This window comes from Myotis daubentonii, chromosome 11, assembly GCF_963259705.1.
Source record: "Myotis daubentonii chromosome 11, mMyoDau2.1, whole genome shotgun sequence".
Lineage (NCBI taxonomy): Eukaryota > Metazoa > Chordata > Mammalia > Chiroptera > Vespertilionidae > Myotis > Myotis daubentonii.
In genome coordinates, this window is record NC_081850.1 from 24109059 (window position 1) to 24134627 (window position 25569).

General features: G+C 40.9%; 1 protein-coding gene across 2 annotated transcripts in view; it reads right to left on the minus strand.

The window, feature by feature from the left end:
* CCDC171 (coiled-coil domain containing 171) overlaps positions 1 to 25569 on the minus strand; it is a 264220-nt gene that overhangs the window by 38498 nt on the left and 200153 nt on the right. For both annotated transcript variants that reach the window (XM_059656616.1, XM_059656615.1), the window contains one exon: positions 9379 to 9531. In XM_059656616.1, coding sequence (XP_059512599.1) covers positions 9379 to 9531 — 153 coding nt within the window. The remainder of the gene's footprint in view (positions 1 to 9378; positions 9532 to 25569) is intronic.

Consider the following 25569-nt stretch of genomic DNA (forward strand, 5'->3'; position numbering starts at 1 on the left):
GGAAATTAGTAAAATGTATATGAAAATCATATATAAATTTATTAATAAAAGTAACAAAAGGATATAACAACAACAGAGGCATGATATAAAAACGACAAAAACATAATATGAAAACAACAAAACATGATATAAAAACAACAGTGATACAAACAATGACTGATAAAGTGATTAAACTTATTCTAATATCTCCCTGTACACCACATTAAGAGTGAAAACACTTTCAGAGTGCTTGACTAATTTCCCTTGTGATGAAGTACTTAGAATTTTAACTGTAACATCACATGCTCTTCAAACTCGAGAGAAAGCAACATATAACTGACCATGTGCAAAAACGGGTTCAGGTAGGAATAAGCCTACTTTGTCTAGAGTTTGTCCTTGTGATTTATCAATAGTCATCACAAATGCTGGCATCATGGGAAACCGTCATCGAATCAATTTAAATGGGAGGCCAGTGTCAGATGGGGACAAATTAATTCTTGGAATCAGAACAGCCTCTCCCTCTACAGATCCTGTTAATACTTCAGCTTCGATAATGTTAGGTTGTAATCTTTTGATAATAAATCTGGTACCATTACAAAGACCCCATTTACTATTAAGATTTCTCAATAGCATGATGATTGCACCCACTTTCAATTTTAATTTATGACACAGCATTCCCGAAGGAGTAATACTATTAAGAAATTCAATGGGGAAATTTTCCTTTTCAACATCATCTGTGGAATCAATGGAATCATCACTCAAATATGTGTGAAAATCTCCATCAAGTATATCCAAATTTTCTTCATTTAATGTTTGAACATGCTCATTTTTTGGACAAAGAATTGCACGTTTAGATATTTATTTTAATATTATCTATAGCAGTGGTTCTCAACCTTGGCTGCACATTAGAATCACCTGGGAATCTTTCAAAATCCTGATTCCTGGGCCTCATCCTCCGGAAATTGTTTCTTTGTTATGGGGTGGGGCCACAACATTAGTAACAAAGAAACAGAATTAAAACTTTATTGTGGGGAGCCGATATAGTGTTTTGGACAGGTTCAAGCCTTGGACTGATGAGAGGGCACAGTCCTCTCATTGCCACGTGCAAGTCCCAGCTTGGAGGGCAGGGCCCTCCCTGCACAATTATAGCCAACAGCTGTAGCTGTAAGCTTGAACCTATGGTCCGAACATGTGGCCCCATGTGCCTGAGTGATGTAGGCTTGATAGAGTTCAGGTGCATGTAGTTGAGTAGGATTGAAACCCAGGAGAATGTTGTAAACATCTTGGTCACGCCCTTACTTTGCCTCGTAGCATCTGCTATAAAATAAAGGCATGGCTGTGGGTGTGGTCGCTGTCTCTCAGAAAAGGAGCGTCCCACCAAGACCCAGCTTTCATTTTCTTGTCTGTCTTTTCTAAGCCTTTCAGCCACCCCCACTCAGGTTCACCCTTGGCTATGCTGGCGCAGCACACTTTATAAAGATCTGACTCCACGCTACCAGGGTGGGTTCCTGCCTCAAACCCCGCCCTTACAGGAAACACCTCCGAGAAACAGCTTGGGGGAGGGTGCAGCCGTTGCCAAGACAACCCCTGCAGGACTGACTTCCTTCTGCTTGGTCGCGGTTCTTCTGGTCGTGATGAACACCACCCAGGGTTTTTATATAAGTAGATAATCTATATATATAAAAGCCTAAGTGACTGTTACAACCAGTCAACTGAATGACCAGTTGACTGGTCGCTATGACACGCATTGACCATCCAAGGGAGAGACGCTCATGCAAGAGCTGCCCTCTGGTAGTCAGTGCGCTACCATAGCCAACCTCCAACAGCAGGCCAACCTTCTGCAGTCCCTCTCCCCGGCTGGCCCTGATCACCCGATCACCAGCCAGGCCGAGGGACCCCACCCGTGCACGAATTTGTGCACTGGGCCTCTAGTTATATTATAATTTCATATAAGTATGAAATCTATAATATCATGCCCCTATAGTCACTGACATCATTCATATCCAGACATCATTCATCCTCTTAAACTTCATCATACAAAAATTAAAAGGCTAGAAGGAAGGTGTGAGGCCAATGAAATATACATTATTACCTCTAAGCCTCTGTTAATTATGCAAAAAAGCTTGAGTTTCTGGACTATGAGAAACTTTTAAAAGTTTGGGTAGGTGTGTCAAGGACCAAGGAAAATATCTGCATGTTGACTGGGCTGTCCCACCTTTTGATTTTTTATGTTTCCCTTATTTAACTCCAAAGGCCAGAGCTGGAGGCCATAATAAAAATATGGGAGAATTTAATGAACATCTAAGCAAATGGGTAAAACAGATGTTATTATGGCAGCACATGTCAGTGAATTTTGAAGATAAATAGGAAAAAAATAAGATTTGCATTTGAGAAAAGTAAACAAATAAAGCAAAGGGAGTAGATGTTTACAATGCACTTGTCAGAAACATCTCAGAGTTGCCGAAACCGGTTTGGCTCAGTGGATAGAGCGTCGGCCTGCAGACTGAAAGGTCCCAGGTTCGATTCCGGTCAAGGGCATGTACCTGGGTTGCGGGCATACCCCCAGTAGGAGATGTGCAGGAGGCAGCTGATCGATTCTCTCTCATCGATGTTTCTAACTCTCTCTCTCTCTCCCTTCCTCTCTGTAAAAAATCAATAAAATATATATTTTTAAAAAAAAAAGAAAAGAAACATCTCAGAGTTCCTCACAGAGCTGAGAATCACAGAGTGTAGGGCACACCGACCTAGCCCCTCCTCCTCCTCCAGTCTCCCCTCCAACAATTCTCCACCTAATTCTCTCTTCCCCAATCATACAGACATTTTCATTCCTTGAGCATTCCACGCTTTCTCTTGTCAGTTCCTATTTAATCTTCATTTTCTCAACTAAGATTTCAATTTCTCAAGTAGACCACCCTAAGCCTAAGTTAGGTCCCCCAGTTATATGCTCTCACAGCACTCCATGATTCCACTTGAATATCATTCTTTTAATTATTTGTGTAATAGTTGTGTTCTCACTGTACTCAAAGTACCACGATGGTAGAGATTTGTCTTAGTCCACATTGCAGTCCCATAGAAAAGTCTCACAGGCAACAAAAAAAAAATTAGAGGCCTTAGGTTCTAATCTAATTGGGTTCTAGTTAAAAACCTGTAAGTGAGACTTGATAATCTGTACTTTATACCACTAAACTGCAGCCTCACTCAACAAACTAAGTCAGCTTATGACTCATTAAAAAAAAAGTTATTTTTCTTAAAGGGCTAAAAACCTCAATAATAAACATCAGGAATCAACTGAGACAAAGCACTTGAAAGTTCATGAAAGCAACTTACCTTAAATTCTATCAGTTTCTTTACACAATACTAATACTGACAAGCAATCCTTCCTCTCTCAAGAAAATGTAATAAAAATAAATATGACACAATATTATTTGAGAACTTCAAAGGGGAATCTTACTTTTCTTTAATTTTTATTTATTGATTTATTTATTTTAGGGAGAGAGGGGATCAATTTGCTGTTCCATTTATTTGTGCATTCATTGGTTGATTCTGTGCCCTGACCTGGGATCAAACAGAACCCACCACTTTGGAGTATCGGACGATGCTCTAACCAACTGAGCTACCTAGCCAGGGCAGGGAATCTTACTTTTTGTTTTATCGAAACTAAACCAAAATATCTAATTCTTTCACCTTCGTTAACAATATAATATCACTGACAACAATCAAATCTGACATAATGGTACAAAGATATCTCCCTAGCAAAGATACTAACCAAAATGCTCCTCTGATTTGTAATTTATTACTTTCTCATAAATAAAGTACTATAGAACTAAAAACACACTGCTTAAACATACAGTGGTAATGAGGCAAAGCAATACTGTAGCTTGCAGCATCATAACTCACTGCAAAGTATTTGGGTTTGGCATTCTGTGTTTCACAGATTGAAATATCATATGTTTCTCCACAGCTGTGGGTATGCCGGCATCCGAACACCCACAAGTAATTGGTTCTGACTGCTGTACTGTTCTCTACTGGGTTGTATGGGACTCAAAAGCCCTTTCTGGTTACTATTACACAAGATAAAAGCTCTAGAGCAGCCCTAAGTTAATGGGTCAAAGACCAACATACTGAAAATGTTAAAGTACTGGCAAGTATACAACTGACAGGAATTCTTAGATGAACTCCAGCATTATTATTACATCTTGCTGAACAAAAAAGTGAAAATGTCACCTAAAAAGGGATACAGTCTTTATAGGTGATGGTTCACGTCTACAATATGATCAATCTCTATCACTGCAACATCACAATATATTAAGTTTTTTATTACTACTGAATATTTATTTTTTATTTTTATCCAGTGAAATGGCTGAAAAAGATACTAATGAGCATATACGGACTGTTCTCAGTTCATTAAATAAGTGATAACAACAACTAACATTAATGGGGTATTTAATATGTGCTAAAAGCACTGATTTAAGTGTTGTTTTAGCTCTTTTGCCTACTCATAAAAAGATGACCTCATAGTTACATATATGTCTTACTATAGCTTAGCTGTAGTAAATATATGTAACTATCAGAATTTTTTGTTTGTAGAGAAGAGAGCTATTACTTATTGAGCTCCTAATTTTATTACAGACAATGTCTTTGTTTAGGCCTCATAACAATCTCGCAATGTAGGCAACTTCAACCATATGTTATCAATACAGACATTGATGCTTAGAGTGTTGTATGGATGATCAATAACTGCCAGAAAGCACACCCAGACCTGCCTGACTCTCAAGTCTTGTTGAGAGCAGAAGGCAATGAGAGGTGGGGGTGGGTACTGGATGAAGCTAGTTCATGGGAAGCCCAGTAAAGGAATTTTGAGAATGGCCAAAATAACAGTACTAGAGAGGCCGAACAAGAACACTAAAAGCAAAATGGTCAGAGGTAGAATCAAATCAGATTATAGAGTAAAAAGCAGGACTGGATGGTACAACAGATTGGGAACATATGAAGGTAAGCAGTCTTGGACTCCAGTGGGTACAGGCTGTTTCGGTGAGTTAGATGTCTTTAACTGAGAGGGAGAATGGAACTAAAGTAACAACACATTTTTCTATTATATAGAAAACTCATTATATAATATTATTAAGTAAACATATGCACTATTCATAAGGTTTGTTCCTCAAAACAAAATAAAACAAGATTTAATTGTTCTTCCCCCTAAACAAAATGTCAAGTTGTTATACATTTTTCAAAAACTCCCACAAACATTTCATACTCTCAATACTTTCTTCTGACAATGCTATGCAGAACGAACTGCTCCCTCATCTATGTTCCCGAAGACTTTATACAACCCTATTTTTATGACTGCTTATATGACTGCTTCCCTTACTGGAAGATGAATCCACAAGGGCAGAGATTGTCTTATCAACTTCAAACCCACAGAACAAATAAAATGTAGACAGAAAAACAAAAATGCCAATAATTATATTAATGTAAATGGCCTACCAATCCAATTAAAATCCTATGATGTCAAATAGAACAATAAAACAAAGCCAAACTGTACCTTTCTATAAGAGACCCACTGTAAGCCCTAGCTGGATTGCTCAGTGGTTGGAGCATTGGCCCTCAAACCAAAGGGTCATGGGTCAGATTCATGGTTAAAGGCACGTACTTCGGTTGCAGGCTCAATCCTGGCCAAAGTATGTGAGGGAGGCAACCAATTGATGTTTCTCTCTCTCTCCCTCCTCCCTGCCTCTCTTTAAAAAAAGACCCACTGTAAATATAAAACATAAATTAAAGAAAAGAATGGAAAAATATATATTATACAAACACCAGTCAAAAGAAAGCCGGAATGTGAAAAGATAATAACTGAAAATGGATAATTATTAAAATGGACAGTACAGTGATCAGGGCCAAAACCATATTTCCGGAGATCTAAATTTAAGATATTGAAATACGCAAAGTCACTCCCATCTTTAAACTGAGTTCCCTGAAACCTCTGAACACACCATTCCTACGTCTCACACCTAACAGCGAAATCCTTGAGACGCTTGGTTAAACGCAGTGGGGTTTTTGGTCAACTTGCACTTATTTATCCACCTCTTATTGAAAGAGTCTTTGCTAAGGTTACCAAAGGTCTCCATATATTAAACTGAAAGGCCATTTTCAATCCTCATTTCCTTTGATTTTCAACAGAATATTAGACAATTGACACATCACTCTGCTTAAAATACTATAATCTCATGGCATCATACATACATTCTGGAGTTTCTTCTTAGCTCTTTTTTTTCCATTTTAAGTTATCTTTATTCTTCTTGTGGTCATACATAACAGAGCAGTTGAGGTGTATGATAATCAAAGAATCGTTCATGGTTGAATAAATTTAATATTCTTGCTACATCAGTGCAGCAAATTAAAAAGTCCACTGTAATATTTAACTCAACTGTTTAAGGCATTTACTGGATTTCTGATATTACAGATTTGAAACATAACATCAGTGGGTGAGAAATTGCTTTTTAAAAAATCTTTATTGTTGAGAGTATTACATATGTCCCCTTTTGCCCCCATTGACCTCTCCCACCTTCCTCCACTCCCCAGGCCTTCACCACCCTATTGTCTATGTCAGTGATGGCGAACCTTTTGAGCTCGGCGTGTCAGCATTTTGAAAAACCCTAACTTAACTCTGGTGCCGTGTCACATATAGAAATTTTTTGATATTTGCAACCATAGTAAAACAAAGATTTATATTTTTGATATTTACTTTATATATTTGAATGCCATTTAACAAAGAAAAATCAGCCAAAAAAATGAGTTCGCGTGTCATAGGTTCGCCATCACTGGTCTATGTCTATGGGTTATGCATATATGCATATGAGTTCATTGGTTGATCTCTTCTCCCACCCCAACCCTCCCCTGCCTTCCCTCTGGGGTTTGACAGTCTGTTTGATGTTTCTATATTCCTGGGTCTATTTTTGTTCATTGGTTTATGTTGTTCATTATATTCCACATATGCATGAGATCATAGGATACTTATCTTTCTCTGACTGGCTTATTTCGCTTAGTTAGCATAATGCTCTCTAGGTCCATCCATGCTGTTGCAAATTGTAAGAGTTCTTTCTTTTTTACAGCTGCATAGTATTCCACTGTATAGTCTTCTTACCTCTTCATAGCCTCCTTTGCAGCCTCATCCTCTTCTACTCAAGCACTATATGCTGGAGTTTTCAAGTTTCATTCTTGGGCCCTTTTCTCTTCTTACTTCATAAACTGTCTCTATATCGTCTCATTCTTGCTAACAGCTGCAAGTCCCATCCATATGACAATGACTTAAAATTTATATATCCATGTGGCATCTTGCTTGAATTCCACAGCAAGCAGCCTTCTTGACATCCCCAGTTTGATGTCTCAAAAGTTCCTCAAAATCAACATACTTAAACCAACAATATTCCCTCCTGTTGCATTGCTTTTCTCTTAGTAAATAAGATCATTGATCTATTTCCAAAAGCAAAAATCCTAAAATTGTCTGACACACCCCTGCTCATGTTCTTCCCATCCAATTGTTTCTTCATACCAGGGCCAAAGTGATCTTTTTAAAAAAGCAAATCTGAGCACATCACTCCTTCTTTAAAGTTTTACAATAACTTTTCCTTTGCTCTTAAAACAAAGACAAAGTCTGACCTTTCCCTTCTCTCTAGTCCCTCCTTATCGCAGACACGCTTGCCTTTGTTCTCTTTATTCCAGCCACACTAGTCTTTCTCAGTTTCTTCTTCCCATCACAGAGTCCTTGTAGATGCTCCCACACTCCTCCTCCTGATCTGGAACACTACTCTCTTCCACCCCCAGATCACTCCTCTCCAGTCTTCAGATATTAGCACAAACATCACGGACCCTGAAAAGGCTTTAGCCCCAACAGTATAATATAATATTAACCAAGGAGGTCAGAGAGCTAGCAGGAAAAAAAATGTATGTTTCAGAGAAAGGTTAGAATAAATTCCAAATATTTATTTTAAAAAATGTTTAAGTTTCCTCTTCATTTTAATTTCTCTTGGTGGATGTTAAAATTACTACTGTTTCATCAAGAAAGTCACTTTAAAAACTGAACCCAATTAAACTCATATCTCAGGTCCCAAATAGCAGGTCTGTTTATTTAGTGGCTACATTACCAATATTTTTCAGTCAATAAATATTTGTTGATCACCTACTGTGGGCCAAACTGTTCTTGGCACTAGAGTAACTTCACAGCAGTGAGGAAAAGACCCAAAATTGCTTACCTATATGGAACTTATATTGTACTGAGGGTAGGAAGCAAATAGGTAATAAAGCAAATAAATAAAATATGCTACATGTCAGCTGATGATAAGTGCTATAGTGAAAAATATAAATCAAGGAAGATGGAAGGTAGATAGGTGAGCTAGGGCAAGAGTGAGATAGAGTTTGGGGTGAGGGAAGACTGGTGGTTACAGTTATAAATACCCATGATCTTTAAGGCTTTATTGGGATGCTGACATTTGAACTAAGACCCTCAAGGAGCTGAAGAACCAAAACCTAGCTGTGCATCCATTTGCTTTAATGCTAAACTCTTTTTCTGTTGAAATGAAATGGGTCAACAGCTGAATGGCAGATTGACACTGTTTTTACTTACAAGTTACCCTGATTTATTCTAATCAAACCAAAAAGGGGAAAAAGATATTGCAATTATTGGGTACACTCTATCACTGTTGACATATCTGCCTTTTGAGAAAAAAGTTTAAATGTTTATTTCATTCCCTTATTTCACAAGCTTTCATTTTTTTATATTCTCCAAACACATATTTCAAATGTAGGAAATTTTGTTTAGTTTTAAATGAGCCCAAATTTCATCATGGGCTAAAATTTAAAAACATAAAATGACTGCTGGAACTGAATTTTAATCATATAGATGAATCACAACATGAATTTTAGCTAGGCATATATTATGGATATCTAGTTTTCTACAGAGAATAATCACATGTTCTAATTACCATTTTGGTTATACGCATAATTAATAATATTCTGTCTTAATGGGACACACTGAATCTTCAGACAGTTGTAAGCTTTCACTATGCACACTGCCAAATCCAACTGTCAGCTGCACTGCCAAACACAAAGGAATCTTGATGTAGTGCTTTAGCATTGATAATAATATGTACATCTTTATACATGATACAATGGAAAATAAATTGCTTTTCTTGCTTCATAATTTTCTACACACTAATAATTTTATAGTGCTTGATTGATCATTTACCCTAAATACTATGTATTGGCAAGTTATCTTAAGAGCAATGAATACATGAATGCAGATGTGACTCAAGATCCAAAGAAGACAAGTGGGGATAAGGACACATATGTAATAACTTAATCAATAAAGAAATTATGGGGGGGAGAAGACAATTTTGTAGGACTTACTGATTGTAAACTTTCATTTTCACGTAAACAAGCTGTGTGAAGTTCTGATTTCAAGGTTGCAATGTGACTTCGATGCGATGTCATTTCCTTCTCTAAGGTTGCAATTCTGGTGCTTGCAAGCTGGTAGACATCCATGAAGCTTTTAATCATAGCCTAAAGAAATAAAAATAATGTCACATACAAGTCAAACAGAGCTGTCCCCAAAGAAGAATTCCCATAATCTGAAAGCAAAATCATTAAAATTGTTAAACTACTTTTCATCTTTCTTTAAAACAATAAAGCTACACCTCACATTTTATATTGAGAACAGTGACTGTTTTAAGACAGGTTTGGGGAAAAATAATTGAGACTTCTTTTCCAGACTATTTATTTAAATAAGATGTACTTTGATCTATTGTGCTTAAAATTTAGAATGCAGTTCTTAAAGATGGCACACTTATTTTCTTTGTAAAGCTAAATTCAAGTTGTAATTTGACCCACATTTCAATCTTAAGGCACACAACAGATGGATATGTAAGCAAAATATTTCAAAATGAGCTAAATTAATAAAAAAAATTTCAATCTACCTTACAAACAAGTGTTTTTAAACAAAAGGAACTAAGATGATCCTGTGATTTTTAAGAGTAAATGTCATTCCTATATTGTTAAAAATAAAAGCATAATTACATTCATTCATATAATAGAGAAGTGCCTTTGCATTATACTATGTATAATAAAGTAAGAAACACATGCAAGTGCTGGTAGCTTTTTCTCTCATCTAAATAGTATAATATTTGGGGAATTGTTGGACCTCTGTATTACAGATTAATCATATTTTATAGACTTTTTCTTCTAAAGCAACCTGAAGTGAATTTTGAGTCCAAGAATACTAGTACACCTTTTTTAAAAGTCTTTCAAAATGTTTCAAACATAGCAAAATAAAATCAAACATTTCTGAAATATTCAAATATAATGTCATTATTTACAAGAAAAAAAAAGGTTCCAGCCACAGTCACAACTTAGTATAATGGTAAACAGTCCAAGAATTTCCAAATTATATTTAATCTAAAGAGTCTAACTTGTGTGAGCTTTGAGAAACTTGATATTTGAACAATTCATATCCTATCTAATAAAACAGAAAAATGGTAATTGGCGTACGACGATACCCTTTTCATTGGCTAATCAGGGCTATATGCAAATTAACTGCCAACTAAGATTGGCAGTTAACTGCCAACAAGATGGCGGTTAATTTGCATATATAGGCACAATGCAGGGAGGCGAAAGGGAAAGCAGGAAGAAGCCCCCTGCCACTGGCAGTGATCGGAAACCCAGGGGGGAGCTAAGAGCTGGGGGGCAGGGCAAAGGCGGCCCTGGGGCCGCCTTTGCCCTGCCCCCCAGCCATGATCAGAGAATCAGGCGCCTTTGCCGCCCTGGCCAGTGATAGCAGGAAGTAGGGGTGGAGCCAGCGATGGGAGCTGGGCACGGTCGAAGCTGGCAGTCCTGGGAGCTAGGGGTCCCTTGCCTGGGCCTAAAGCGAAGCCCACGATCGCGGGGCCACTGCAGCTGCGGGTCCCCGCTGCCCGGGCCGGACACCTCAGCCAGAGGCGTCCTGCAGGGGCAGGGGCGGAGCCTGCAACCGCGGGGAGCTGGGGGTCCCCTGCCCAGGCCTGACACCTCTGCCGGAGGCCTCAGGCCTGGTCAAGGGGCCGATCCGGTGATTGGTGATCGGAGGGTGATGAGGGTCAACTCCTCTGGCCGAGGCATCAGGCCTGGGTGGGGGGCGGAGCCGGGGATTGGGGGGATATGATGGGCCCCTTGCCCAGGCCTGAAGCCTGGGTCAGAGGCGTCAGGCTTGGGCGGGGGGTGGAGCAAGCAATCAGAGGGAGATGGGGTCCCCTGCCCAGGCATGATTCCTGGGCCAGAGGCCTCAGGCCTGGGCGGGGGCCAGAGCCAGTGATCAGGGGGAGATGGGAGTCCCCTGTCCAAGCCTGACACCTCTGGCAGAGGCGTCAGGCCTGGGCAAGGGACCGATCCTGCGATTGGAGGGTGATGGGGGTCAACGCCTGAGGGCTCCCAGTATGTGAGAGGGGGCAGGCTGGGCTGAGGGACACTCCCCCCCACACACACACCCAGTGCACGAATTTCGTGCACCGGGCCCCTAGTGAAGTAATAATTTGGTAACAAAGGTAAGTACCCCCACACACACAATGTCTAAGAAATAGAAGTAGGTTAGCATTTGTAGGTAAGAGCAAAAAATGTCACACCTTTTTGCCAAAAAAATTCTTATTATCCCTCAAAAATCATGCTCAGACACCACCTCTTTAAGAAGCCACTTTTGAGCCCAAAGGCAGTATTATCTTCTACACGGGGGCCCTGTGAATCCCTGATGCTTGCTTCTATTATTGCATGTATTTTTAGCAGAAATGCATTTGGTTACGTTTATCTTTACTAGACGAAGAAGCTCCTGATATTGTGCCTTATCATCTCTGTATCTTCAGAGATGATAGCAGCCCACGGTTAGCACTTGTTTGAATGAATAAATAAATGAATAAATGATATTTAAAAAAAAACACAGGTTGAAGCCATAGGCTGTTATAAAAGACCTTATAGGGCTTTAACTGGTTTGGCTCAGTGGATAGAGCATCGGCCCGTGGACTGTAAGGGTCCCGGGTGAGTCCTGTCAAGGGCACATGCCTGGGTTGTGGGCTTGATCCCCAATAGGAGGCCTCCAGGAGGCAGCCGATCAATGATTTTCTCTCATCATTGATGTTTCTATCTCTCTCACCCTCTCCCTTCCTCTCTGAAATCAATAAAAATATATTTTAAAAATAATAATTTTTAAAAATAAAATACCTTATAGGAAAAAAATTATGATATTTTGGAAAATATACTCTTAATACTCTAACAAATAAAGTATTAATCATACTTTGTTTAAGGTGAAAGCAGATACAAAAGCATATCTGTGGGCATAAAAGAAAGGACAGAGTACAAAAAAGTGGATTCCATCACCCAACACTAACTAAGCATGGTATGACCTATGTTTGGAAGCATGTCACATGTCCTAGCTTCTTTTGAGTAATTTCGAGGTAAGCTTATAATTAAAACTAACACAAAATATTTTCCTAGGCTTAAATAGTATATAAAAATCAGAAACTATAAAATCATATCTATTCCTTCCTATGCTAAGTCTCTCTCCTCTCTAACAAATTCATTCATCTTCTCCACTGAGATAATGGACCAGGAATCACCAGTCCTACTTCTTTTCTTATCCTCACTCTGCCACTTACTAAGCTTTATGTTGTTGGGCAATGCCATGCCATCTCTCTGAGCTTCCATCTCCTTCTCCCATGAAATGAGAAGAAGAGTTATTTTTTTGCCTGTTTCCAAAACTATTGTAAGGCTCAGATCATTAAAAATCTAATGCAAAGTCATTCTCTTAACCCTAATATGAGAAAGCCCTCTAAAAATGAAATCTAATAAATTTAATTGGCCCTAGCCAGTTTGGCTCAGTAGATAGTGTCAGCCTGCGGACCAGGGGGCCCTGGGTCTGATTCCAGTCAAGGGCACATACCTTGGTTGCAGGCTCCTCCCTGGCCAGTGCTCTGGTCAGGGCACGTGCAGGAGGCAACCAATCGATGTGTTTTTCTCACATTATGTTTCTGTCTTTCCCTCCCTCTTGCACTCTACCTTAATCAATAGAAAAATATCCTGTGAGGATTAACCCAAAAATAAATGAATAATAAATTTCATTGGATTATTAATGTTCTGTATTTGTGATACAGCAATTTGTCTATTTAATTTTGAATCCCCACCCTCACCACTCACACAACACATGGTTGAATGTAAGATGCAAATGGCAGAAGTGTATCACTGGTCGTGTTTATTAAATTACTAGAGGCCCAGTGCACAAAGATTTGTGCACTGGGGCAGGGGGGGGGGGTCCCTCAGCCCGGCCTGTGCCCTCTTGCAGTCTGGGACCCCTCAGGGGATGACCACCTGCTGGCTTAGGCCCACTCCCCAGGGGAGTGGGCCTAAGCTGGCAGTCAGACATCCCTCAGGAAGCCCGGGGGCTCTCGGGGGATGTCCACTTGCCAGCGGGGAGCAGGCCTAGCTGCAGTCGGACATCCTTAGTGCTGCTGAGGAGGCGGGAGAGGCTCCCACCACCACCGCGATACTGGCAGCCATCAGCCTGGCTTGTGGCTGAGCAGAGCTCCCCCTGTGGGAGCACACTGACCACCAGGGGGAAGCTCCTGCATTGAGCGTCTGCCCCCTGGTGGTCAGTGTGTGTCATAGTGACCAGTTATTCCCGTCGTTCTGCTGTTAGGGTCAATTTGCATATTACCCTTTTATTATATAGGACTAGAGGCCCAGTGCACAAAAATTTGTGCACTCGGGGGTAGGGGGTCCCTCAGCCCGGCCTGTGCCCTCTTGCAGTCTGGGACCCCTCAGGGGTGACCACTTGCTGGCTTAGGCCTGCTCCCTAGGGGATTGGGCCTAAGATGGCAATCAGACATCCCTCTGGCAGCCCGGCAGCCCTTGGGGGATGCCCACTTGCCAGCAGGGAGCAGACCTAAGCTGCAGTCAAACATCCTTAGCGCTGCTGAGGAGGCAGGAGAGGCGCCCACCACCACCGCTGTACTGGCAGCCATCAGCCTGGCTTGTGGCTGAGCAGAGCTCCCCATGTGGAAGCGCACTGACCACCAGAGAGCAGCTCCTGCATTGAGCATCTGCCCCCTGGTGGTCAGTGTGTGTCATAGTGACCAGTCATTCCCAGTCTTTCTGCTCTAAGTGTGAGTTTGCATATTACCCTGTTAACTATATAGGATAGAGGCCTGGTGCACAGGTGGGGGCCGGCTGGTTTGCCCTGAAGGGTGATCCGGATCAGGGTGGGGTCCCGCTTGGGTGCCTGGCCAGCCTGGATGACAGGCTGATGGCTGTTTGAAGCTGGTCACACCCCCTTCAGGGTGGTGGTCCCCACTGGGGTGCCTGGCCAGCCTGGATGAGGGAATGATGGCTGTTTGAAGCTCGTCACACCCCCTTCAGGGTGGGGGTCCCCACTGGGGTGCCTGGCCAGTCTGGGTGAGGGGCTCAGGGCCGTTTTCAGGCTGGCGGGCAACTGAAGCTCCCAACCTCTCCTTTTTTTCTTTTTTTCTTTTTTCCTTTTATTCTGGGATTTATTTACGTTCTATGGCTGTCACTGGAGCTGAGAGCCTACTTTAGCTCTGAGGCTGGCTCCGGCCTGAGTCCTTGGCTGCTGAAAGCAGGAATCTAGGGTTTGTTTGGATTCTATAATTGCAACATTGTTTTGGTCCTGCTCGCTCCAGCTCTGACGGCTGAAAGCAGGTTTCTGGGTTTTGTTTAGCTTCTATAATTGCAACATAGTTGCTTAGACTGCAGCTCAGAGGCCGGCAAGGCAGGCGGGGAACCTTGGCTTCCTCCATCACTGGAGCAAGCAAGCCTCCTGCTTGCCACCATCTTGGTTGGCAGTTAATTTGCATATCTCCCTGATTAGCCAATGGGAAGCTTGTCGGAGGTACGGTTAATTACCCCGTTTGTCTATTATTAGATAGGATAGAGGCCTGGTGCATGGGTGGGGACTGGCTGGTTTGCCCTGAAGGGTGTCCCCGATCAGGGTGGGGGTGCTGCTGGGGTGCCTGACTAGCCTGGGTGAGGGGCTGAGGGCCATTTTCAGACTGGCCACACCCCCTTCAAGGTGGGGTTCCCGCTGGGGTGCCTGGCCAGCCTGGGTGAGGGAGGGGGTTACTGCTGGGGTGCCTGGCCAGACTGGGTGAGGGGCTGATGGCTGTTTGCAGGCTGGCCACAGCCCCTTCAGGGTGAGTGGTCCTGCTGGGGTGCCTGGCCATTCTGGATGAGGGGCTGATGGCTGTTTGCAGGCTGGCCAAGCCCCCCAGCAGGGACCCTCACCCCATGAGGGTGTGGCCATCCTGGATGAGGGGCTGATGGCTGTTTGTAGGCTGACCATGGCCCCCAGCCACCCAACTCCCAGTTGAGGCTGGCTGGAAGCAGGTATCTGGGATTTATTTATCTTCTATAATTGAAACTTTGTTGCCTTGAGCAGAGGCCACAGCCAGCCAGGGCAGACGGGAAGCTTGGCTTCCTCCATTGGCGGGGCAACCAAGCCTCCTGCTTGCTCCAGCTCCGTGGCTGCCCGCTGCAATCTTGGTTGGGTTAATTTGCCTATAGTCACTCTGATTGGCTGCTGGGCGTGGCTTGGGTTGTGGCAGAGTCGCGGTCAATTTGCATGTTTCTCTTTTATTAGATTAGATGACAACCATGGTTTAATCCTATCAATTATACAGAAATTTCAACTGAAATTTTGGCTAGAAAATATCCAACTTCCCTGAATCTATCAATTTATCTTTAAACTGATATATGCCCTGTTTTCTTATATTTTAACAAATATATTTTATACTAAATATATTTTATATTTTTAACAAAAATTTAAACACCCTATTAGGTTACAAAATTTGCTTTGAAATACACAAATTTTTATGGATTTAGATCAATTTTAGAAAAAAGTTTATAGTTCTAGAACTATTTCCAAACAACTATTTTCATAATGCTTTCTTCATAAAACTCCTTCAAAGGAGTGAGGGTTTTTCTGCAAATGTCACTTTACCTTGATGTGGCAGAGTGTGTTTTACTTGGGGAGAGCTTTTTAAATATTTTCTGGATAGGATGCTTTTGGTAGCCACTTGCCATCAAAGAAAAGGTCAACGGATTTGGAGCCTTTCTCTTTTTGATAAAGATAATCCCATAACTGACACTCAAGTTCAAGAGTACTTTATAGCACTTTCCACAAGAAAAACAGCAAACCTTATATAGCAGATTTTAAAAACTAGTACTTATGTCATTGTAAATTACAGTACTGTAAAGATTACACTATGTTTGAATTTAATCCATCAATTCTTTTAACCACACGGGATACGTAACAGCTCATATTGAAATACACAGAAAGTAAAGATGCCTCTCTCACCCCTCTGCATGGTGAAATCCTTCCACCTTTCCCTTATCATACCTGCAGAAACATGAATGTCTAAAAAATGGACCAAGTGAAGACACCAGTGCCAACCCATATCACAGGACAAAAATTTTATTTCTTACTTTATTAAAAAATGGAGCAGTTGTTGTCTTGCATACCCACAGGATATATTCAGTCTCCAGAGTGAGTTAAAATGGGGGGAGGAGGGGGCGGGGGAGGTAAATTTCATATATAGATTTTATATTATACTAGAAATTCATGCACAGGAGCGGGGGGAAGGGGGTCCTTCAGCCCGGCCTGCACCCTCTCCATTCCAGGACTCCTCAGGGGATGTCCAACAGCCGTCAGACATCCCTCTCGCAATCCAGATCTGCTGCCTCCTAACCGCTCACCTGTCTGCTTGCCTGATCACCCCAACTACTCTGCCTGCCTGCCTGGTCACCCCTAACTGCCCTCCCCTGCCAGCCTGGTCACCCCTAACTGCCCTCCCCTGCCAGCCTGGTCACCCCTAACCACCTCTGCCTCGGTCCCCGCCACCGTGGCTTTGTCCAGAAGGACGTCCAGAAGGATGTCCGGAAGATGTCCAGTCTAATTATCATATTACCCTTTTATTAGTATAAATTCAGTTCTTTTGATAGTCTTTAATTTTTAGAGCAATTTTAGGTTCACAGAAAAATGGAGCAGTTCGTACCCCTTGCCCCTACACACCCAGAGCTTCCTTCACTGTCAACATCTGCACCAAAGTAGTGCATCTGTTACAACTGATGAGCCTGTATTGACACGTCACCCAAAACTCACAGATTAGGGTTGACACTTTGTGTTGTACATTCTATGGGTTTTGACAAATATATAAGGACATGTATCCACCACTGAAGTATCATACAAAATAGTTTCACCGCCCTAAAAATCCTCTGTGTCTCACCTACTCATCCCTCTCTCCCCCTAACCCCTGGCAATCACCCATCGTATTACTGTCTCCACAGTTTTATATTAAACTTTCTAATCTTTTTCTCCAAAGTCTTTTAAAATTTCATTTTTTTCTATGTTTTATATTATAGAGCTTTGTTAACAACCACACATGTGTATAAGTTTAAAGGAATAAATATACAAACATTGGGGTTACTGGCTCAAAAGTAAGAGTAAGCTATTAACCGATTTGGAGAGCTCTCCTCTGCATGGCTCGGTGACTAACTAGAGGAGGACGCCAGCTGGGCTAGTCAGCTCTTCACCTCCTGGTGCCGAGGGAGGAGGCCGCAGCTGGGTTTGTCCCCAGAGACCAAAACAGTGAGTAAGAACCTAGAATCAGAAGAGCAAGCAGGGCCTCAGGAGCCTCCACATCCAGAAGGCAATCCACCGGCCACCTGCCTGGTAGTGTGTGTGTTACCTCTTCACCTCACATGCAGGTGTAAGCCCCAATCATCAGAAACCTCATCTACATAAGCACAGGAGCATCACCCCACCCTAGGAAGCCAAAATCTGTACTGCTGCATAACAGATCACCAAAAATGGAATGGTTTAAAGCAACACAAATTTTGTAGTGTCCACGGGTCTCACATGGGTTAGCTGGGTCCTCTGCTCACAGTCTCTCCTGGCAGGAATCAAGGTGGCAGCTGGAGCTAGGAGCTCATCTGAGGCTCAGGGTTCTCTTCCAAGTTGTTGGTAGAATTCAGTTCCTTAAGGTTTTAGAACGAAGGTCTCCATTTTCTTGCTGACTGTCAGACAGGGTCACTCTCACCTCCTAAAGACCACAAGACCACCGCAGGTCCTTGCCAAGTGGACCCTCCCTTCTCAACATGGCCGTTTGCTTTTTTACAGGCCTGTAGGAGAGCATCTCTCCAACACTTCACCCTCTTTCAGAAGGCTCGTTGGATTAGGTCCGGCCCATCCAGGATAATCTCATATTTACTGGTCTTGCCCACCCTCAAGAGCACAGCACACCGGGGGAAGGGTCTTGTGAGCCATTGTAGAATTCTGATTACCACAACCTAAACCACATGCCTTAACAAAACATAACTCACAAAAATGATCACAGATTTAAATGTAAAACATAAAACCAGAAAAGTTTTAGAAGACAATGTGGAGAAAATCTTTGACATCTAGGGCTTGATGAAGAGTTGTAAGACATAATAGAAAGGCATAATCCATAAAAGAAAAAAAATCAATAAATTGAACATCAAAATTTAAAACTTTTACTCTATAAAAGATCCTGTTACAAAGATTAAAAGACGAGCTACAGAGAGGGGAAATATTTGCAATATAGATAGCTGACAGGGGAAAGTACTTCCAATACAAACACCAGTCTATATTTACTCACTGACTGTCACAGCAACACCAGGTATTCTGGAGCCAGAGTATAGCCTGGAGCCTCAAAGGAGTCAATGCAACCTGAGGGGCACATGCACTCAGCTCAACATCCCACTCCAAGTCCATCTCACATCTGCCTGCAGTACGCCAAGGAGGGAGGTGAAGCCCACACGCTACCACCAGGAATCACTGAATGAGTTGTGAAGTATGGGAATCACCAGGACCTAGGCTTGATCACCTTGGCCCAAAGGTAGTCTCACTTCCTCTATCGTTCCCATGCTCTGAGGCTTGCCTAGACCCCAGTTCTAACAATAGTTACTATGTGCCAGACACCACACTATGAGCTTTGCATGTTCTTCTAATTCTAGCAATAACCCTGTAAGGCTCATATAATCTCTACAGAATCAGAAACTGAGGCCCACGGATACTACTAAGTACCTTGGCCAAGATCACCTAGCATATAAAGAATGAACTGGGATTCAAATCTATGTCTGCCCAGTTCCAAAGCTCAATCTCATTCTATGTGTTGCAAGTTTATTTTGTTTGTTTGCTGTGGGCTGTGTCATACAAAATTTCTCAGTGAGGTCAGCAGAGTTAATCTAGGCTTTCCAAGTTTCATAAAATTGCACAGGTAGTCTATCACAACATTCATATGTGTCCATTTTAATCCATGTTCTCTCTCTATTAACTGAAAAAGGTAATTTTGCTGTGAAACCAGGATTTTCAAAGATTTCAAACTCAATTATTATACATTGACTCTGAACTACCAATTCTCACTTATGTAATATAAATACTTACTTCCAGTAAAAGAGCTTCAGATGATTTTTTTCTTAGGGGTTTTATTCATTCTGTAGAATGGGTTCAATAAATATTTGTAACAAATTAATAAATCTCTATTCTATCCAAATATGCTACATATTCTATATTTATGCCCAAATGTCTTTTGATTCTAGAAAAATGTACCTTGAAAGGTCGTGAAGTTATTTAAATGAGAAAAAATTAAGCTTACAAATTATAGCAAATCTGTATCATCCATGCAATAGATTTTGAAAAAAGAGAAAACTTGGAAAATAACTTCTAGTGTATTTAATTAACTTATACTGTGAAATGACAATGTTTTATGCATCTCTCAACAGCCTGACTTAGGATCTGATATCATCAGTGAAAGACAGTAGAAGCAAAATACCAAGACAGCGATATTCCAAATCCTACCACACAGGGTTAGTTCATCTGACACATACACTCTGAATGAAATCCATGTATACCATATATATGTATAGAAGGAATGAGATCCCAAGAAGTTATATTTCATTTCCACTTGACCTACTAAGATTGGGGAAGACTTTTATTTTCATATATCTGGAAAATTTTCTGGCAGAAAAATGACCTTTCCTTTATGTAAAAACTAGAATTTTGGTGAACCAGGCCCCACGCCCCCACGCAAGATGTTTTCCCATTCCTGAACAGCCGATTTTTCTACCCCAGGTGTCCTGGGAGGTTGTGTGTAGTACTAGAGTTGCTGTTTTCCTTAGAGACTGGCCTGGCCAACTACTGTCCACTGAAGAATGTGCACTCCTATTTACTTAGTAAAGCTAGGCTTTACTAAGTTTATATAAGCAGCATCAATCTGAAGAACTTCATTAGTCTTTATTTCAAGGCATTATGCAAAGAAAACTGACATTAAGAGAGCCTTAACTGACAGCATACATACATGCACATTCTTAGTAGCCAGGCTGGTGTGGCTCAGTGGTTGAGCATTGACCCACGAACCAGGAGGTCACAGTTTGATTCCCCATCAGAGTACATGCCTGGGGTTGTGGGCTCAAGCCCCATTGTGGGGCATGAAGGAGGCAGCCAATCAATGAGTCTCTCTCATCATTAATGCGTCTAGCTCTCTTTCCCTATCCTTTCCTCTCTAGCAAAAAAAAATATATATTTTAAGATGTGTAACTAGATATTTAATGCAATGTGCACACAGATACTGAAATGCTTTTTAGTGTTGATAGTGACAATGTTAAGGATAGTAAACTGTTAGGTTATTAAAAGAAAAAATTTAGTTGCAAATGCACAACCTCCTTGGTCAAGCACAACTGAAGACAAAATAGATGTGATGTTGTACATAGTTCAGGTATGTTTTTTGTTGATGTTATTTTATGTAAGAAAAAAAGAATCAAAGTTCAATTTTGCCTTTTTGCCATTTGAAATGGCCCTGGCCTTGACTTATCCCATCACTCACATGTTTAACTGGCACCACTTCAAAGGAAGCAAACGTAGTAGCTTCTCAGGTGTGAGAAGGAGCCCGTGGGAAGCCACACTCGGCAGTGCTGCAGAATACTTTTGTGGCAGATATTTTTAAAAGGTGTTTTCTTTATATCGTGTTTAGACTCTAAACTTTTTTCTGGCCTCCACTCAACCATGGCATATACAACTTAAATGTGCCAAAAACAAGACCAATTCTTTTTCTAATATGTTATTTCCAATCAGAATTGAATCAAGGCCAATCCTGAGGCTAAATGCAGCTTCTAGATTGATGATGATTACTGCTCTTATCTATAATAATAAAAGGGTAATATGCTAATTAGACCGGACGTCCTTCTGGACATCATTCCAGATGTCCTTCCGAACAAAGCCAGGGCCAGAGGGAAGCCAGCCCAGGTCCCGGGTGCCAGAGGGAAGCTGGTGCCGGCAGCCGGGGGAAGGAAGGCCTACTCTTGCACGAATTTCGTGCATGGGGGCTCTAGTAACTAAAGAAAAGCTAATCCATAAAGAGAGAAAATAAGCCATGCACTTATTAAAAGCTAATTTTTATTACCATGATTCCATTCTGATACTGATGTATCAGATAGGTTTGGGAATCTATATGTCTCAGTCAGAATGGTTATCTACTTCAATAATCCTTATAATCTCTACTGTATAACAAAATTCACTAAGTATGTTAAACTACATCTCTGAAAAATATTGTTACTATAGTGTTTTAAGGACAAATTAGTTCTAAGATGCTCTGTGATATTCAACTAAATCAATGAATTTACTTTTTGCACATTATGAAGGAACAAATAAGATTTCCATGAAATTCCAGAGACCACAGTTTACTCACAATATCACTGAGCTTTGGAAACTGAAAAGTTCCTACCAAACATTTAGTTCAACCCCCATTTGCAGATGAGGAATCCCCACATTTGCAAATGGGGGTTGAATTAAATGAGCTACCTAGAGGCTGAGTGAGACTCAAGTCCAGATACTTCCCATCTCTATGGTCTGACAATAACACTTAGAGGAAAGGGAAGTGCTAGCTACATAACCTTCAAGGCCATGCAAACGCCACCTCCTCCCTGAAGCCTCTCCTGATTGTCTCAGCATGAACAAATGTATCTGTACCTCTCCTGCAGCAACCATGCTTTCCATGTCGTATCACTCTTAAATTTCATACCCCCTCCCAAAGATTTCTGAGTCACCTTTGTATTCCAGAGCGTAGCACAATGCCTTGAACGTGGTAGGTGCTCAGTATGTCACTGAATGGTGTCAGCCACATCCAAATCTAGATGATCTAGAGAGCTGGTCATTTTATTTTTTTCAAACCAATTTCCTGGTTCACATTTAGTCTTTAAATGCTCTCAAGGACATTTTTATTTTCCCTCTAGAATATGTGGAAAACTTTGAAGCAAAGGACACTGTGGTTCAAAGGCTCCTATGGATTACCAGGAACCAGGTGTGCCAACGACCAGGCCCTTGGACTCCCAAGTGACCTTGTTCTCCTTGCCTAGGTCGCCTGTCTAGGTACCAGGAAAGCTGGCTTTTCCAGACCCTTTAGGAGGCTGCATTACCTTCTCTAATGGGAACAAATTGGGAGGACAGGTAAAAAAAAAAAAAAGATCAGCAGGTTAAGTGTCAAGGAATTCCATCCATTCTGCTTTCAGTATACAAAGTTAGGAGGGGCCCCAAAACAATGTCAGTCACACAGGACAAAATTGTGCCTTTAGTTTGCATTAATTAGACTTGAGCCAAATAAAGCCTATTAGAGTCATAGCTGATTTACATATAACACAATTGTTGACGTCTCTTTGAGTTTTCAGGTGGCACAAACTGCTACACAATTCCTTCATAACCCAAAACAAAAAAAACAAGAAATACTGAACATTACATTTTAATTTTATTAAAAAGTACTATCGCACAAGCTGAATGTGCTTCATGATAAGAAAAACAAAGGCTTGCCCTGACCGGTTTGGCTCAGTGGATAGAGCGTCGGCCTGCGGACTGAAAGGTCCCAGGTTCGATTCCGGTCAGAGGCATGTACCTTGGTTGCGGGCACATCCCCAGTAGAAGGTGTGCAGGAGGCAGCTAATCGATGTTTCTCTCTCATCGATGTTTCAAACTCTCTATCCTTCTCCCTTCCTCTCTGTAAAAAAATCAATAAAATATATTTTTTTTAAAAAAAAGAAAGAAAAACAAAGGCTGGCATTGAAACACTAATATCTTATTTGTGGGGAATCTGTTTTAGGAAGCTGATGCAAAACCTTATTTGAACCTGGGAACCAGATTGAATCCTGGGAACTCAGGATTTTTTGGATTTGGGGAACAGGAGCATTTACCATAAACTAAGTAACACTGAGGATTTGGGACAGCCCTCTCCAATCAAATACATTCTACCTCAAAACACTAATCGCACTGAGGGGGGGGTAAACTGAGACTAGGAAGAGCCTGACATAGGTTCTTCTCAGGTTTTGCCTCCAAGACACCAGTTTTCTGAGCATTTTGTTGCTACCCATTGTTCAACGCTAAGAAGAAATTTAACCTCTTAATTTGCATTAATTAAAAACATGTTGATAACATGAGACACCCAGAACTTTCAAATAATAGTTTTACTTGATAAAGAATCGTAGCATTACTCAACTCATACGCTCTATCTCGGTAATAATAATCACAACTGCTATCTGTTGAGAGTTTTGTGAAAGACCCTGCACTAAGTCCCCCAAATACTTATTTTTCTACTCTGTCCTAAGACATAATTTAATAAATGCACACCATTAAACTGAATGCTTTAATTTAATCATGATTTCATCCTCAATTTTAGAACATGGAATTTCTTCTTTTAGATTTTAAATTATATGACAAAACCCTTCTACCGGATCATCATTCAACCCTATACCTAAGGTCTGGGGACTTTTTAAGTTTTATTTGCAAATATAGAACTTGGGTGTCTTTTAAAAAGCTCACAAAAGACTTCCTCAATGTCAACTTGCTAAACCCCCAACCGCATGAACAGACAGACCCAGGTGCTTTCTTCACTTCAGGGCTCTTTTCTAGGTTCTCCTGTGAAGCCTGAAGAAGTTACACGGAGCCAGGTTCATTGTGATTAATATACATTACAAAACAGAGTCCAAACAAAACACTGTCCTGCAACACTGAAGAAAATCTACCTGCCCAATGTGCATTAAACAGCCCTCAGAATATCTCAGGTTCAGTGAGATACTTAAGTTAGTCTTCCCCCAAAATTTGTATCTCTTCCTAGTCAGTACTTGCCGGAAGCCAGTTCCAGCATGTCAGCAAGGGCTGAATCACCTGGGAATGGCTTAAAGGCATTTCCCCAAACCTGAAAAGGATACATAAATTGATGGCTTGCTGCCAGACAGCTAAGGGCATCTTAATCTATATGTATTGCCTCCTACTGGCCAAACACCTGAACAGCTTGACAATGGACTGTGTATGCTTAACTGACCCTTTAATGTGTATATCTACCTCGCCTTAGGACAAATTGTGTTAATAAATAGCAAGGTGTCCTGAGACAAGGAGAACTTAGTTCCTTTAGCTAAGTCTTCTCTGACTCCCTATAATGCCTTTCAAAATTATGTTTCATCTCTGGACTCTTATTTAATTTACGCACAGCCCTTTCCAGATTGCTGAACCCTTCTTGATGCTGGAACAAGACCACCGGCAAGTACTATATTTTTGCCCGTTGGAAAAAAAAGGGGGGGGGGGGGTAGGGGAAGCTACTACTACTATTAATAGAAGGCTCTGAAAGTAAAAAGCATTTAAAGCTTCAAAATTACTCACTCTACCTTTCATTGGTTACTTCACATGCAGCATTTATGCAACCTTAAATAAAATATTTTTAAACTGTGATTCTGACAATGCCAAGTTGAAACGAGTGGGGAGAGGAAGATTTACTATCATTTGAAAAGGTTTAGGGTCATTTTTAGTTCTCTTTTTCAATCCAGTCCCACCCCACCTCTCTCTCTCTCTCTCTCTCTCTCTCTCTCTATATATATATATATATATATATATATATACACACACATACATACATATATATACATATATACACATACATACATATATGCACATACACATATACATATATATAAATTTTACATATATGTATATATTATATACACATTTTATATGTTATATATACTAGTACATACACACATGTGAGAGTAATAATGGTCTGCTTAATAAAATTTAAGGCATCTGTAGAATTACAAGAAATTACTCTTGCACCTAGTTTTAGACTGAAAGATTTACTGCATTTCCCTTAATCCTTAAGTTGCATATTATCTGCTGTATTTTCCCCTAACTGCTGTCACTTAAATTGTCATGTGGAATAAGGGTAAATCAGGGTCAGTTTATATAAGCGGCATCAATCTGAAGAACTTCATTAGTCTTTATTTCAAGGCATTATGCAAAGAAAACTGACATTAAGAGAGCCTTAACTGACAGCAAATGAAATCAATCAGCAAATCACTAAGCCATAATAAACTCACTCAATTTGTAGATAACCCTTCCTTTTCCAGGTCTTCACCTAGGCAGTCCATCAAACACTGTTTTTTGTCCAAGTAGCTGAAATGAATAGCAATTCTGTTGCAGCACTTGAAAGTTCAAGTGCTCACAGGCCTCAGTCTCTCAAT